This window comes from Ovis aries, chromosome 12 (assembly GCF_016772045.2).
Source record: "Ovis aries strain OAR_USU_Benz2616 breed Rambouillet chromosome 12, ARS-UI_Ramb_v3.0, whole genome shotgun sequence".
Taxonomy (NCBI): domain Eukaryota; kingdom Metazoa; phylum Chordata; class Mammalia; order Artiodactyla; family Bovidae; genus Ovis; species Ovis aries.
Window position 1 is genome coordinate 26,548,115 of NC_056065.1, and position 16,617 is coordinate 26,564,731.

A 16,617-nucleotide genomic window follows, 5' to 3' on the forward strand; every position below is an offset into this window, starting at 1 on the left:
GTGTTTTCAACAAAAGATGCTGGGACTAAAGAATGAAGTTAAAGATGTTCCTCAAACCAAATAAAAAAATTAGCTGAAAATGAACCGTAGACTTAAGTGCAAATGTCAGTGCTATATTATAAAACCTTGAGAAGAAAATGTAGTCATAAACCTTCATTAACTTGGATTAAGTTCTTTAGATACAACACCAAAAGGACAAGTAACAAAAGAAAAAGTAGACAAACTAGAAGTCATCAAAATTTAGAATGTCTGTGCCTCAAAGGACACCATCCAGAAAATAAAAAGACAGCCACAGAATGGGACAAGACATTTGCAGCCCATGTATCTGCTACGGGACTTATATCCAGATTATAGTAGGAACTCTTACTACTCAACAATAAAAGGGGGAACTACCCTGGTGGCCAGTGGTTAAGATTCCACACTTCCCCAGTGCAAGGGGCACAGGTTCAACCCCTGGTCCAGGAATTAAGATCCCACATTTTCCTGATGTGACCGAAATATATTTTTTAAGGCATAAACAATAAAAGGTAAATAACCCCAATTTGAAAATGGGCAAAGAATTTGATAGAAGTTTCTCCAAAGAAGATGTACTAGAGGCCAAACATCGTTAGTCATCAGGGCATTGGAAATCAAAATACTATGGGATACCAGTGAACACCCACCAGGATGGATGGCTAAAATTTAAAAGGACAAATGTTGGGAGGGAGATGGACACATTGGAACTTTCACATATTACTGGTGGGATAATGAAATTTTGTAGCTACTTTACAAAACAGTTTCTCAAAAAATGATATACAGAGTTACCGAATGGTGCAGCAGTTTCACTGCTGCATTTACTGCTGTATATGCATATACTGCTGTATACCACATTTCACCACTGTGTATACTCAGGAGAAGTGAAACTATGTCTACCCAAAGTACACAGTACTCATAGCATTATTCATCATAGCCAAAAAGTGGAAGCAACCCAAGAGTCCAGCAACAGATGAATGGATAATCAAAATTATGGTATGTCCATATAATAGAATAATACTCAGCAATACAAAGGAATGAAGAACTACTGAGACATCCTTCTACATGGATAAACCTTGAAAACATGCCAAGTGAAAGAAGATAGTCACAAAACACATACTGTTAAGATTCCAGTTATCTGAAGTATCCCGAATAGGCAAATCCATAGAAACGGTGAATTAGCTGTTGCCAAGGGCTGGATAATGAGAGTAATAAATAACGGTTACAGGCTTTCTTTTTATGATAATGAAAATGTTCTGAAATGAGATGGTAGTGATGGGTACACAGTGTGAATATAGTAAAAATCACTAAATGGTACCCTTGAAAAGTGAATTATGTCTCAGAACTTTTGAAAAGTTAAAATGAGCTGATCTTAGAGCAAAAATATATGGTTTCTTGTCTTTATGTCCATGTATACTTCTTTCATTTATCTAATTTCTCTGATTCTAATAGCCATTAGGCTTGAGCTTGATATATCCAAGTGAAAGGTAAAAGTTAGTTGCACAGTTGTGTCCAACTCTGTGATCCCATGGACTGCAGCCTGCCCAGCTTCTCTGTCCATGGAATTCTCCAGGCAAGAGTACTGAAATGGGTTGCCATTTCTTTCTCAAGGGAATTTTCCCAACCCAGGTATCGAACCCAAGTGTCCTGCATTGCAGGCAGATTCTTTACCGACTGAGCCACTAGGGAATCCGTATAGTCAAAAGGGCAAAACACATAAAAAATAATTTTTTTCAAATTTTTTTTATCAATAAATATGATTGATCCTTAGCAAGGATTTCTAAACATAGTGATTCATTTATCATTGCAGTTAAATTATGACCCAATTGTAGACTTCTAAATTAACATGTAAATGTTAGGCTTACATTAAGATATTTCGTTTGGTTAACATTTTAGTCCACAGTACTTTTAATGGTTGCTTTTTTTTTTTTTTTTTTTGGTAGGAGAGAGTCAGAAAGGAGAAACCATTCATTAGCTCGGCATGCAGACATCCTCGCTGCTGTTGAAACAAGGCTGTCATTATTAAATATGACTTTCATGAAGTATGTGGACTCCAATCTCTGTTGCTTCATCCCGGGAAAGGTAAAATAGAATTGCTTACTTAGTAACAGCTGGGTTGGATTGTGTAAACTTTAAATTACTATGAAGTTTCAGAGTGATTTTTTTAAATGACAGAATCACTCCTACTTCTTTGGTCATCTGTGAATTCAGTAGTCACAATATTAGAGGGTAAGTTGTATAGACAATTGTGGGCTTTTGACTTTTTTTTTTTAAGGTTGGCCACCATGTGAGGCACACGGGATCTTAATTTCCTGAGCAGGGATTGAGCCCAGGGCCCCTGCTGTGGGAGTGCAGTCTTAACCAGTGAATTGCCAGGGAAGTCTCATTGCTACTTTGAATGGGTTTCTAAGAATGGATTTGTTTAGCTTCTGTGCAGTAACTTATATAAATACATATCATTTATGTGATCTGTATACTTAAAATTATGATTATGAAATATGCTATAGAAGCTCTACTATTCTTCAGGAAAGCTTTTTAAGGGTTCATACGCAAAGAAAAATTTTAAGCTTTTACTTTTTGTAAAGATGCCAGAGATACAGCAATGAGCAGGAATAGGTATTGTCTCTGCCTTCAAGATTGTTACCATTTTAGGGAGGGGGGTTGGAAGAGACAAGCTGGTTTTGTTTTGTTTGAGAAATGTTTCATGAAAACAACTCACAAACTTCCAGATTGGACAAGAATAGATAATTACAGTATAGTAGTGTACTCTGGACTAAGTAATAGTGCTGTTTAACACAGAAATAAGTTTATTGTGGTGTATATACTGTGACTGAGTTAATAAAGGACCCAGAATTCAACATGCTGCTCATACCTTCACTAATACCTTGCTTCTTGAATTGAGTGTAAATTCAGAATGAAATAACTTCAGTATCTTTTTATGTGGAAGAGATGGAGGTAGAATTAAAGATCATTTTGCTACTTAGCTGCTACTGGCAAAAGGTTCCCTTAACATGGTTGGAACTAATTAATACTTAGTAAAATTTGAATGCTCTCTTTTTGTTATTTCCATTGATAGTTAACTTTGGCAATATTTTATTACTTCCTTCATTTTCAATATTCTGTAATGTTTGTTGGGAGCCAGAGGAGTCCTGTTTCTTATTTGAAGTATTCTTTGGTATAGCTCACTTTCCTCATATTAGCTACTGATGCTTTTCTATAAAAAGGTGACCAGTTAGAAACTTGAGATTCTAATTCTTAGGCCAGATTTTATCCAGGTCTAATTCATAGGTCTTAATTCTTGATGTTCACGTTCAGTGAACGTGAATAGGTTGTCTCCTATAGCCTCATAGTTTTTATTGCATATCTCATAATGTTAAGATTATGGATATTTAAGGTACCTCTCTAAGTTTCATAACTTCAAGAGACAATTCAACCAATTATTGTTAATGGAAGCTGAATAGTTTGCAGTAAAGTCCATATGGCCTGCAAAGCCAAAGATATTTTAGTACCAGCCTTTACAGAAGTTGTCTCTCTGTTGTTCTAGTTGATCAAGATCATGTGATTGAAATGGTATTTACTGTCTAAACAAATGAGGTTAAATTCAGTTGAGTCTTGCTATTTTTTTTGGAAACCACTTGTTTTCTCTTTTAATTCTAGTACTAACTGAGGTGGTAGCAGTGGAGGATGTTTTCAGTTTTGAAGCTTATGTGTATCCCCTTGGGCATTTGCTCCTTAACTGAGCCCTTTACGTTACCTGCAGTGGAAAAGTCTTCAATTTTTCCTTAATGTTACCCATTTCCTCACAAGATCTTTTCCTAATTTATTTTTCTCCTACAAGTCTGAACTGGAAAAACAACTCCCAAAAAACAAGTAATTTTTGTTTTGATTATCACTTTGGTTTATTCTGCCATCTTTATAGCTTATATTTTGCCTAAATCAACACTGTATACTTAGATTACTACTTTTTATTTTTATGTCACTGGTACTTTTTAGCTTATTTAGGCTAAGTCTAAACTGCTAACTTAACATAGTTTGCAATATTTGGGTTGTTTTATCATTGTTCTTTTTTGAACTTTCTCATCCTTAAACTTTCATATTCTGTCTTCAGAACATAAGGATATGGCATTAAGTTTCACATCTGTAAGTGAAGACATTCTATGAAATACTTTTCTTTCAGTTTAGCATATAATCTTGATTTGGTATATGATTTCTATAGTAGTTTATTCTTGGTTTCCCCAGCATCTTGCTCCTGGGTTCATTTCACAAATTAGTTTTTACAAGTTACTCAAGTGAATCTGGGTAATAGCAACATTCATTTAAATTAGATTGCCTGATACATACCAGAATTTTGGACCTTTAACAGTTGGGGGGAAATTTTTTAAAAAATTATTCTCTGAAAGAACAATCAAATTTGTTTGTAAAATTAAATGGTAGAATGAAGATAGAAGATTAAATGTATGTTTACCTCTTAACTTCTCCCCATACTCTGCTCATTGGAGAAGAGTAAATGATGTAATTTTTAAAAGGAAGAAAAGATAAAGCCCCATGAAAAGGAGGTCAAGAGAGTAGACAGTAGCAGCAGGATTTTGGAAGTTGGAAAGTAGATGAACAAATGATAACTGACTTAGAAGAACTGAGGAAGTTAATTCCTAACCTGGCAGTGGGGGAAGCTGGGAGTCAATGTAGTATGCACAGCTGAACCTCCAAGAAATTCTAGAGTTGAAAGCACTTCTGAAAATGGGGCTAAAACAGAAAGGTTGGTTGAGAATCTGTATTTAGGAATGACTTAAACCTGTAGGTCCCCTCTCCAACTCCAAACAAGCTAGATCATTGCCCTTCTACCCAGTGAAAATCTAAGGCTTATTCATGGGAGGGGTTTAAAATGGAGTCTCTTGACAAGGAAACCGTACTAACAACAAAGGCATTTAAAGGTCTGTCTAAAGAATTCAGACTGGTTGGGAGTTTGCCACTATGAGTTCTGGGAAGGATCAGCAAACTTTTCTGTACAGGGCCAGATAATAAATATTTTTGACTTTGTGGACCACATGGTCTGTGGCATGTCATGGTCTGTTTCTCAGCTGAGAAATGGCCATGAGTCTACATGTGGTAAATGAATGGGTGTGCTCATGTTCTAATAAAAGCCTTATTTACAGAAATAGGCACAGGTCAGTTAGGGCCACAGTTGCAGACTCTGACCACTATATTGATGTTCCATTCATCTTTTCTCAGAATCAAGTATAGATTCTTGGCTTATTCCTGTATAGATTTCTCAAATCTTCTATCTGACATATAGAAGTCAAACTTTTTATAGTAAGTTCTTGATCAGTATCAGCAGTTCGCACAAACTGAAAAACACATGGAGCAGAGGCCAACTATCCATTCCAGGAAATATAATAATGAAAAAAGACATGAATAATTTCTTCATTGTTACTAACAACCCCAGTAAACCTTTTGTGCTTATTGAAATACAGTGGTCTCCAAAAGTCAGTGCTTTCACGGTATAAATGATTGTCAAAATGATTGTCATGAAGCTAGATTTCCCTGAAAGAACTTAAAATCTGTAGATTTTGTATTGCTGGTTTGTTTTTAATGATGTTTTCAGTTGGGGGGTGGGAACTGGTGATGATCACTTTCTTTATTCTTTTTTTGAGGGGTAGCTTTCTTTTGATGCCATTTCGCATTTACACAAAAATTGCAAAAAATATGAAAAGGAATTCCCATATTTCTTTTATCCAGATCAGCAATTATTTACCTTTTGTCTCATTTGCTTTTATTCTCTCTCTGCATATGTGTTTCATTTTTCTGAACTGTTTGAAGAAAAGTTGGAGATACTGTGACCATTATTCTGAAATATTTCAGTGTATTCCCTAAGAACTAGGACATTTTCTTACTTAACCACAGTACAGAGATAACAGGCTCAGGGAATTTAACATTGATCCAATACACTGATCGGCTGTCCATATTCAAGTTTCATTTCTTATCCCAATAATAGTTTTCCTAGCTATTCTTATTTCTGACTCCAAAATCCAATCTAGGATCACACATGAATTTGTTAATTCTCTTTAATGTGTAATAATTCCCTACACTTTGTGTTTCTTAGGCTTTAAGTTTTTGAAGTTATTTTGAGGAATAAATATCCTTCAATTTGAGTCTATCTAATGTTTCCAGAATGTTGTATTTTTGTTTCTTTTAAAATTGGTTTTAGTGTAAAGACATTCTTAAAAATAACTCTTACTTAGAAGCATTTCCTCCTTTCATCTTGCTGGTCCTCAAGTAAATACATGCAGTCATTGAACCTTTAAAATGGAAAAAGAATTAATCTGTTTTCATTGAATTTTTTAGGTCCCTGTTCTTACACCCCTAAACTCCACCTTTACCACTAGTTTGGCTAACTAGGAGATCTGATCAGCTTTTTATGTGCTGCATTTTTAAATATAAGCAAGGAGCAGAGAATCACCAGGCTAATAAGAAACACAAAGTAAAACAAATGGAGAAAAAAAGACCTTTGAGAAAGCAATACAAAGATATAAAACTTGAACAGACTGTGACTAATAGTCTAAGAGAAATATTAAAATACAGACAAATACATGCCATATAAAGAATTATTCACAAATATGGAAGAAAAATTAAAAGAAATAAGAGGAAAATTAAGGAAATCTCAAGTGGAGCAAAGAGAAGGAAATGACAAGCCACTCCAGTATTCTTGTCTGGAAATTCCACGGACAGAGGAACCTGGTGGGCTACAGTTCATGGGGTCACAAAGAGTCAGCCATGGCTGAGCACATCAGCAGTTGGAACAAAAAGAAACAGAATGAGAACATACAACGTTCAATATTCTAACGGGAGCTTTGCTAAGGGCAGCTCTGGTAGCTCAGCTGGTAAAGAATCTGCCTGCAATGCAGGAGACCCTGGTTTGATTTCTGTGTCGGGAAGACCTGCTGGAGAAGGAATAGGCTACCCACTCCAGTAGTCTTGGGCTTCCCTGGTGGCTCAGCTGGTAAAGAATCCTCCTGCAGTGCGGGAGACCTGGGTTCAATCCCTGGGATGGGAAGATCCCATGAAGAAGGGAACAGCTACTCACTCCAGTATTCTGGCCTAAAGAATTCCATGGACTTTATAGTCCATGGAGTCCCAAAGAGTCGGACACAACTGAGTGACTTTCACTCACTTGCACTACTTTGTTTGCTAAACAATAGATTAAATAAGATAGAAATTCTCTCATCTATAATAGTTGAAAGCCTTAAATTATGTTCATCTTATCTCATTTATTACTGTGCCAATTTAAACATAAGCATGATAGACTAAACTGTATGTGCTGGGAATGTGATAGTTGCTCACATTTGGTTTTCGTTTCTTACCATTCTTTCTTAAAACTTAAAAATATTTTTCACAAGTATTAATTATCTCTAGTATTCAGCAGTGGCATATCACTTGAAAAGTGTATAAATAGCCATTAAAGAGTTTAGGGACCTGCCTAAGACCTGTGGTCTTTACACTGGATACCAGACTCAAACCATTACATTCTTGTTGCTAAAGTAATTTTCAGAAAGTGATTAAACCTATTCAGAAAATGAAATATTTTAAAATCAGGTAAATGCTGTTCTTTTCTTAACATGTGTCTCTACAGCTGTTTCAGCCGCTGATGACTCTGGATGGGAGAAGCAGTTTGGCTCTAACATGCTGTCTTTTTTTTCACCTTGTCCTTTGCTTGTAGCTTTTGGACACAGGAAAGAAAATGTTTTTAATTTTATTGAAAACATGGATTGAATGAGTCACTTAATTAAAATAACCTCTATGTAGTAAGACTTAAAAACACTGAATTTCCTAATAGAACACTTGGGCAAAGGGAAAGAGATACACCTTGCTTTCACACTGTATTTAGAAAGCTGAATATGGTAGATAAGAATATTTCACATTTTGGTTTACAGATGTCATTTAGTGTTAGTAATCCCTATGCGATATTTTGATATGAAATTAATTCTGAAGAATCAGGGTTATGGAAGAGGATTCACTACATAATAAATTATTTTAAAAACCTAGAATAAATGCATGGTACATAATAAACTGTTAGTTGCTCAGTCGTGTCTGACCCTTTTGTGACCCCATGGACTGTAGCCTGCCAGGCTCCTCTGTCCATGGGATTCTCCAGGTAAGAATACTGGAGTGGTTTGTCATTTCCTTCTCCAGGGAATCTTGCCAGCCCAGGGATCGAACCCCATCTCCCGCATTTCAGGCAAATTCTTTACCGACTGAGCGACCAGGGAAGCTGGTACATGGTACATGACAACACTATATACATTTTGATTTCCTGGCCAACTCCTCACTGCGCACTCCTCCCTTAGTCATGTACACCCTCCTCCTGCTCAGACTTCTCTTCTCATTGAAATTCTGCTTATTTCTCATTGCCAAGTCCTTCATTAGGCCTACTCAGTTCCTATCCCTGTCTGCTTCCTTTTTCACACAATGCTTTGCTTGTACATTGAACTTACTCACTTTGAACTAGGCTTTGCTGTATATGGGTCTTTCACTAAGTCATCTTGCACAGGTTAAGATGTATGTCTTATTCATGCTTGAGTCATTGTAACAGTCATTTCTAGTCTAGGTCAAACATACTGTAAATATTCTTCTGTCTACCGGTATTTATGTACATAAACTTACTAGGTCCATTTATCCTCTCAGTAAAAATTTTGTTAACAATGACCATTGTATTCAAAACAAAATCTAGCCTCTAAAAATCATATTCTTGTATTGACTTTAACCTGTGGCTTATCCCTAAACAGTTTTATTTAGATGTGTCAGTATTGGGCAGTTTATGTTATTTGACCATCTTTATCACTCATTTAACGAACGTTGACTAGGGTGTCTGCTGTGTGCCAGATACTGCTAGGCTGTGGGGGTCTGACAGTGGAAACTAGGTATGGCCTCCTCTCTCACTGAGCTTACTCTGTTATGGGAAGAAGAAATTCACAGAAAAAGGCGGTACTTCAACCTTGTAATGTGTATTCTGAAGAAAAAATAAAGGATTTGATGAAGGTGTTAACATACTTAAACTGAGAGGGGGTTCAGAAAAGACTGCTTACTCCGAGAAAGTGTTACTGAGACCTCAAGCGTGAATAAGAAATTTGGGGCTGGAGAAGGTAGGGCAGATAATGCAGGGAGAGCACAACAGAAAAGAGATCATAATGCGCAAAGCCCTGAGCAACAGAGAGAGAGGGTCTGCTTTAGGTCAGAGAGCTGAGGGTCACTTTGCACCTGTAGGTGGAATGTACCGGCACTGAGGACGACATCAAATAATACTGGAGTGTTGCAGTGCTTTTCCTACTTACGACACACATGTAGCGCTACTATGGATTGGTTAATATCCTATCACTAGCAGATTCTTTGTAGTAGAATGTGACAGACTAGTAATATGAAGGACTACTGCTAAAGTATATAAGTGTATGTTTTGTAATTGACCATTTTGTATTTATATATAAATATTAGGTAATTTTTTTAGCCCCAGAACAGTAAAGATGCTTAATAAATATAAATATGAAACATATATAGTATTATAACAAGCCCAAAGCCAGCTGTTACAGGTGGTAATGTTACCATTGGTCAGTAGATCAGTTAAGTCACCCTGTAGATCTCTGTAGAATTTGCAAAACAAGCAGTCACCTTACTCCCTGTTTACCTTTTTTCTTTTTTAATAAAGTGCTAATGAGAGCTCATTATTTTAGGTGATTGATGAGATTTATCGTGTGTTGAGATATGTCAATTCTACCAGAGCCCCTCAGCGAGCTCATGAAGTACTTCAAGAGTTAAGGGATATTTCCTCCATGGCAATGGAATACTTTGATGAAAAGATTGTTCCAATTCTAAAGAGGAAATTGCCAGGATCAGATGTATCTGGAAGACTCATGGGCTCTCCTCCAGGTATCTTTCGTTTATAATACTTTCAGTTTATAATCATGTTCATACATAGGTTTGTAACTTGCCTTTTTTGCCTCCCACTTAACTGTGCATCTTGAACTTTTCTGGGTCTGTAACTGTGTATCTGCAGCATCATTTTTAAAGACAGATTAGATTACGGACCATATCTTACATAGTTCATCCACTGCTGTTACGCACATTTGTCTCCAGGTTTTTCAGTATTTGAACCACACTGAAGAACAATCTTACAGCTGATCCATAATTTTTAACTGGGCATAAACTTGTTAGAGCAATTTTTAGTAAAACATTTGTTTCATTCAGATTAGTTAGCTCCCTGGAGTACTCAGTAGAGTGAATGGGTGCCTGTAATTTAATAATAAAGCTTATGGCATCTTAGTATTAATGTATCTATTACTTATTGAGTACTATTATGTGGACAGCACTATACTGTGTCCTATGAAGACTAAAAAGAATTGTAATACATGATATCTGCTCTCAAGAATCTTATTATTTCATAGGGTAAGACATAATCATGACTCAAATTATTGCAGGCAAGAGAATAGTTTAAAGGAGTGTCCATTTACATGCCAAATGAGTAGAGAGAAAATCTTAAGGAAGATAAGATCATTGTTGGCTGGTCTGATTGAGACTTCACAAGAGGTGAGAACTGATCTGAGCCTTGTTAGTTGGCTAAAGGTAAGCTGAGAAAGAACAATGTATCAGTCAAGGAAAATATTCTGGTTATTTAGATGTATGAGGAGAAAATGGTTCTTTTAGAAAAGCTTCAGAGATAGGGTTTTTTAAAAAAAGCAGGTTATTGGTTTAAAATAGCGATTTTCATGCCCATGGTACGTTGCTATTCCTAAAACAGAATAGTTCCAAAGCCTTCCTACATCATGTCAGAAGTTCTTCCTGATCATCGAGTGTGCTGTAACCCTTTTTGGTGGTATCCCAATTATTTGGCTAATGTTGAGACCAAACATTCAACTAAGTGCAGAGAGGACTCACGAACCTAATAGGTCTGTACTTCTGACTCAGATATTTATGTTTCCTTGTGTGTAATCAGGTAGAAAGCAATTCTACTCTAATTTTACATTTATATTTTCTTAACTAGATTCTAAAAAAGTTTTATAATATTTTTAAATCCAAGTTAACACCCCTGGACACTCTTTGCTTTTGCTGGCAGTCCACATATTGCCACATGAACATGAGAGTCAGAATTCAGACTCATTTATAGTTAAGACAAAGTATTTGATTAATTCATTAGACCAAGTAGATTGCAAAGAAGAAATCTGCAGAGGTGATATTACTAAGGACATTCCATTTTTTAAGAAGTCTCATTAATGAAGTATTACTGGTGGTGAGCCATTGAAGTGATTGACCATTTTAAACCATTTCTCCATAGTTCCAGGACCTTCTGCAGCCTTGACTACAATGCAACTGTTCTCCAAGCAAAACCCTTCAAGACAAGAGGTTACCAAACTCCAGCAGCAGGTTAAGACAAATGGTGCTGGGGTGACTGTTCTCAGGCGTGAAATTTCTGAGCTTCGCACCAAAGTGCAAGAACAGCAGAAACAGCTTCAAGACCAGGACCAGAAACTGCTAGAGCAGACCCAGATCATAGGTGAGCAGAATGCACGGTTGGCAGAGCTGGAGCGCAAACTGCGGGAAGTAATGGAGAGCGCAGTGGGGAACTCCTCAGGGTCTGGGCAGAGTGAAGAGTCTCCTCGGAAACGAAGAAAGGCCGCAGAAGCCATAGACTCTCTTAGGAAATCTAAACGTCTCCGGAATAGAAAGTAAATCGGAATGTGCTTCTAGCGCCAGAGGAAGACCTGGCTTTGTAGCTTGACCAGTTCTGCGCATCTGGACACTGCACGACACGGTGTCTCTCAGCTCTAGGCTTTCAGAACACAACTTAAACTTGAACTCTCATGGTTGGGACTTTTTTTTTTTCCTGCTTCTCCTCGTTGAACTGATGCACAGAATCTTTTTACTTTGCAATAGATTTGTACTAACCAGACCTATTCTATCATGTTTTGAGAAGTTAACCTCTTTTGTGTGCAGATAATGTTTAAAGCAAATTTGTTTCTGCATATATGCACATTACATAAGGATCTTAAACCAGTCTTGACAGACTAGAAACTAAGTTTAATACAGAAAATGTCCTGTTCACTTGAAAGAGAAGACCTACTTTTTAAATGGACAGTATCTTGTTTTTTAAAAAAAAAAAGTTGACTTTTTGTTATAAGTGACCTTTGTCTGGAATGTCTGAAAAGTAGTAAATGCTTTTTGGTATTGAAGTAATGGGTAACTAAAACGGACTTCCATAGTATTGACTGTAGAAGGGGCCTCTACAGTATTGACTATATATTTTTATAAACTACTGGCAAGGGACTTATCCAGTTGTTATATACATGTTTTCAGTTCTCTTTTGGGGCCATGACCTACATTTGCATGGATGCATGCATGCGTTGCCTAGTCAACTCACTTAAAAAAGCTCTTGCACTGGTATTGATCTTGAACCTCTATACTTCTCCACTTTTTAGAGCAGTGTCTTAGTTCGTTTAAGCGCTTAACATCTTCCACCACAACAGCTTGCTTCGGTGGGTGAGGGGGAGTGCTATTTGTATGTCCATTTGTCCTCCGGTTTTACAGGATAAGAGAGTCTTAAAGCCCGCTGCTTTAGCTGTTCTCTGTAGGGTTCAGGTACACTGGCTAAGACAGAGCCCCAAATTCTTTATGTTGATATCAGACCTCTGGTAACTATGACTATTCCTGACTCACCACGGTGTGTGCTCATTGATCCATTGTGGCCGTGACCAGTGGTGTGAGTAGGGAACCCAACTTATGGGATGCAGTTGTTTTGCCATTGAAAAACAGTTCACTGAAGAAAATTGTACTATGAAAAAGCATTTTGATTGTTTCATTTCTGGGGGGTGACCTGAGGGAAGCTTTCTAATATTAATTTCAGGCTTTCCTTATCCTTCGACTTTCACCAAAAGCTTTAATTTCGTTTGCACTCCTGTTTTGAGCTTGTAACTGGAAAAGCATGTCTTGCACTGTCAGCCTTCTGAGTGGTCACTTTAACACCTGTACAGTGATAATTTTCCCCAGTTGTGTATTTTTTGAAACAGTCAGTTATTACTGTCTAGTTTTATTTTAATGTACTAAATTATGTAGTCATTATTTGACTGTTAAGTTAAACAACTGTTGCCTTGGGCTTCAGTTATTTAAGGTAAACTTAGGTGTAATATAGAATACTATCCCTTTCCAGGTGGGAGTTTGACACCTGTATAAAACCTAAGGTTTTGGTAAGGACCTTAGTTGAAGAAAAGCACAAGGTCACTACCTTTTTTTAATCCGTCCAACATGATACGGTTATGCATCCTTGAGATTAACCTCACCAAATGAAACTTCTTATCCATTTTTAGCATTGTCCTTACATAATAGTGTCCTTAGATTTTGATCAATTCTTTGTCTAACATTAAAACTCCATTTACAATGTAGTTATGTTTTCAATGAAAAACCATAAAATAACGTCCAAGTGTTTTCATGGTTTGTTGGGAAGGTAATTTTAAAATAAACAATTTCGAAAAAACATTTGTCAGCCAAGATCATCCATAAAAGTCCCTGTCTGTAACTCATTCTCTCAGCAGGTCTCATTTGTTTAGTCATAGGATTTAGCCATATTACCACAACTTTGGAGGAGGCCTACTGGAATACTTACTCATGGCCTTTAATGGTCTGCTTTCCTGGTAATACGAAGATGTTTTTAAGTAACAAAGTACATGTTTACAGGTTTATAAAGTATGATCTTTATGCATCAAAGGGATATAACCTCAGATGATCTTTTTTAATCATGTTAATGAATTATTTAAAGTTTCCTGGGTTTCTTTTTAAACTCCAGCTAGATAACCCTAAATGTATCTACGGTCTTAGTTAACATGAATATTTGGCTTCCATAATAAACATTCACACTATTAAAAGATAGATTTTCTGTTTCAAAATCCAAATTTCTACCATATACACTTGTAATCATCTGCCCATAAATTTAACGAGTTGCACTTGTTAATGGGTGAATGTGGTATAACAGTAGGAAATAAAGCACTACAGTTGTTTTAAATCTTAACGAGCTAAAATATGTTAGGATATTGCCTTGGCCAGTTTGATAGCTGTTATACTTGCATTTGGGTAGTATCATGGTATTTAAGTGTCAGCAAATACAAAATATTTCCATCACCTAAAACTGACATATGTTACAGGAAAATTGTAAGTTAGCAACCCGAGAGAGAATTACCCTGCTCTGGATTGTAGGTCAGTAATTTAAATACTGTATGTTAATATGTTAAATGTTAGGACATTTCATAAAGTATTCCCATCATCTTCCTTGGCTAGTCTTTCAGAGGATACTTGAAGTTGTCCCACTTACAAATTGATCACAACACTACAGACAGATAAAATATGGAAGGGCGGATGAAAAATGGAGAGGACTGCCGCCCCCTCACCCCCCACAGGAGTCTCTGCTTGTTTCCAACGTGGACTTGACTTGGTTTTCACTTATTCTGAACTATGTATTATTTCAGAACATCAGGATATAGAACCTGTTGTTTTTCAAGCTCCTCTTTTGATGTACAGAGCCTGGAAATAAGGGCAAACACAGATGTAATCAGAGTAATCATACTGTTTTAAAAACTTGGGGTGCCATCAGGTCTAAAGCCACTGGTTTTGGAAGCAACTTTTTTTTTTTTTTTTGTAAAACATGTTTTTGGAGTACTGAACTTTACAGGGGCTTGCCTTAATCTCTATTTAGTAGTTTCAAGATATATGCGCTATTATTCTACTTGTTAAAATAGTCTATGTAGCCCCTAAGGTGGGTAAGACAGAGTATAAGTAATGCCTAAATAAATAAGCTAAAAGGTGTCACTACAGCTGGATTTTTGAGAGAAAATGGACATATGAACATAGGCTATGTGTAATAAAAATAATGGCACCTTAAGATTGCACTATTTTATGCATTATTTTATATGCCATTTCATAGCCTGCACTTTAATCTCCAAAGAAACGATGTGTGATGTCCCAGTTGTTCCTTATTAATAACTGTTTCCTGAGACAGGGCACTTAATTCTATTTTACTATACCGAAGTAGTTTCTTGGAGGTAGATTCCTCTTTTGAGTTCTCTATTTCCTTAGCCATAATATTTTCTAGGATCTAGGAACTCCCTATCTTGTCTTATTTCCAACAGTATATAATTTTAATTTAAAATCTCACACTTGGTGATCAGCACATTCTTAATATACTGCTCTAGCAGTGAGTACCCATTTGTTAACACTTCTCAAACCTTCTTCAGAATAATCATATGTTGTAAGTAAGATTTGAAACCAGGAACAAAGGCATTCTGCCTTGTACGATGCAGTCTCTTGAAAAATGGCTGTTCCTAATGTAAAATCCAATACATTCAGTGATTTGGCTTGGGATCTGAATTTCTTTCACTAGTCCTCAGAAGGTTAATAAGTAAGAACTACTTCAAAAAGCTCTGTAGCCTGCCATCTTGAATTATTTTCAAGAAATACTATATAATCTACAAAATGAAATTAGCAATTAGTTGACTGCTGCCTACCATGAGTTTATTTTTAATAGCAATATATTTATATTTGTGATAAATATGATAGGCTTAAGTAATGGCCTTTTCCAGCTTCCTAAGAATCTTTGTGAAATTTCTGAAATTCAGACGTCAAAAATTGAAATTTTTCCTGTTGTGTCAGAAGAACCATGAGATTTAGAAGCATTTTGGTAATCCATTAGGTCCATTGCCAAAGTAGATACTGGTCCGTATTCAAAGCTATACCTAAGGTTAGACGCGTTTAAAATTCCTTTATGTTGTGCCATGTCTGTTTACTTATGGTCATGAGCAACAATAAATTACAGTAGTTTATCTCTGGAATTTTAATTGTTATAACCTAATTTAATTACTGGAAAGTGAAAAACACCTCCCGGTCACACAACAGGGTACGTGAATAAATGTGTTGTTACCAGTGCTACTTGTTTTCTTTGTATTTCATACACAGAAGATTACGGAGCCATCTTAATAGCTACCACCTCTTAAGAGCAGTTTATTTTCTTATTTTAATCCTCACAGCCGCTTTATAAGTGCTTCCCTAGTAGCTCAGCTGGTAAAAGAATCCACCTGCAATGCAGGAGACCCCAGTTCGATTCCCGGGTTGGGAAGATCCATTCCCTGGAGAAGGAATAGGCTACCCACTCCAGTATTCTTGGGCTTCCCTGGTGGCTCAGATGGTAAAGAATCGGCCTGCAATGTGGGAGATCTGGATTCGATCCCTGGGTTCGGAAGATATCCTGGAGAAGGGCATGGCAACCCCCTCCAGTATTCTTGGTTGGAGAATTCCCAGGGACAGGAGCCTGGTGGGCTGTAGTCCACAGGGTCACAAAGAGTCGAACATGACTGAGCGACTAAGCACAACACAGCAGCTGCATTATAAAGCAGGTTTTACTGTCTAAAAGGAAGTTAAACTCAGGTTAAGCAACATAGCCACAATGTCACCTAAGTGTGATTTGAACCCTGCCTCCAAAGCTTATGTATTCCTGCTACACTCTGCTGCTGTTGCTAAGTCACTTAAGTCGTGTCCGACTCTGTGCGACCTCAGAGACAGCCCACCAGGCTCCCCCATCCCTGG

The 16,617-nt window shown here is 36.9% G+C and overlaps 1 protein-coding gene across 1 annotated transcript in view; it reads left to right on the forward strand.

Moving 5' to 3' along the window:
* The window catches only part of FBXO28 (F-box protein 28), a 29,083-nt gene extending 13,123 nt beyond the window's left edge, over positions 1 to 15,960 (forward strand). Inside the window, exons 3-5 of the mRNA XM_027976294.3 lie at positions 1,956 to 2,094; positions 9,732 to 9,927; positions 11,330 to 15,960. Coding sequence (XP_027832095.1) covers positions 1,956 to 2,094; positions 9,732 to 9,927; positions 11,330 to 11,724 — 730 coding nt within the window. The 3' untranslated portion in view covers positions 11,725 to 15,960. The remainder of the gene's footprint in view (positions 1 to 1,955; positions 2,095 to 9,731; positions 9,928 to 11,329) is intronic.
* Positions 15,961 to 16,617: the final 657 nt, after the last annotated feature.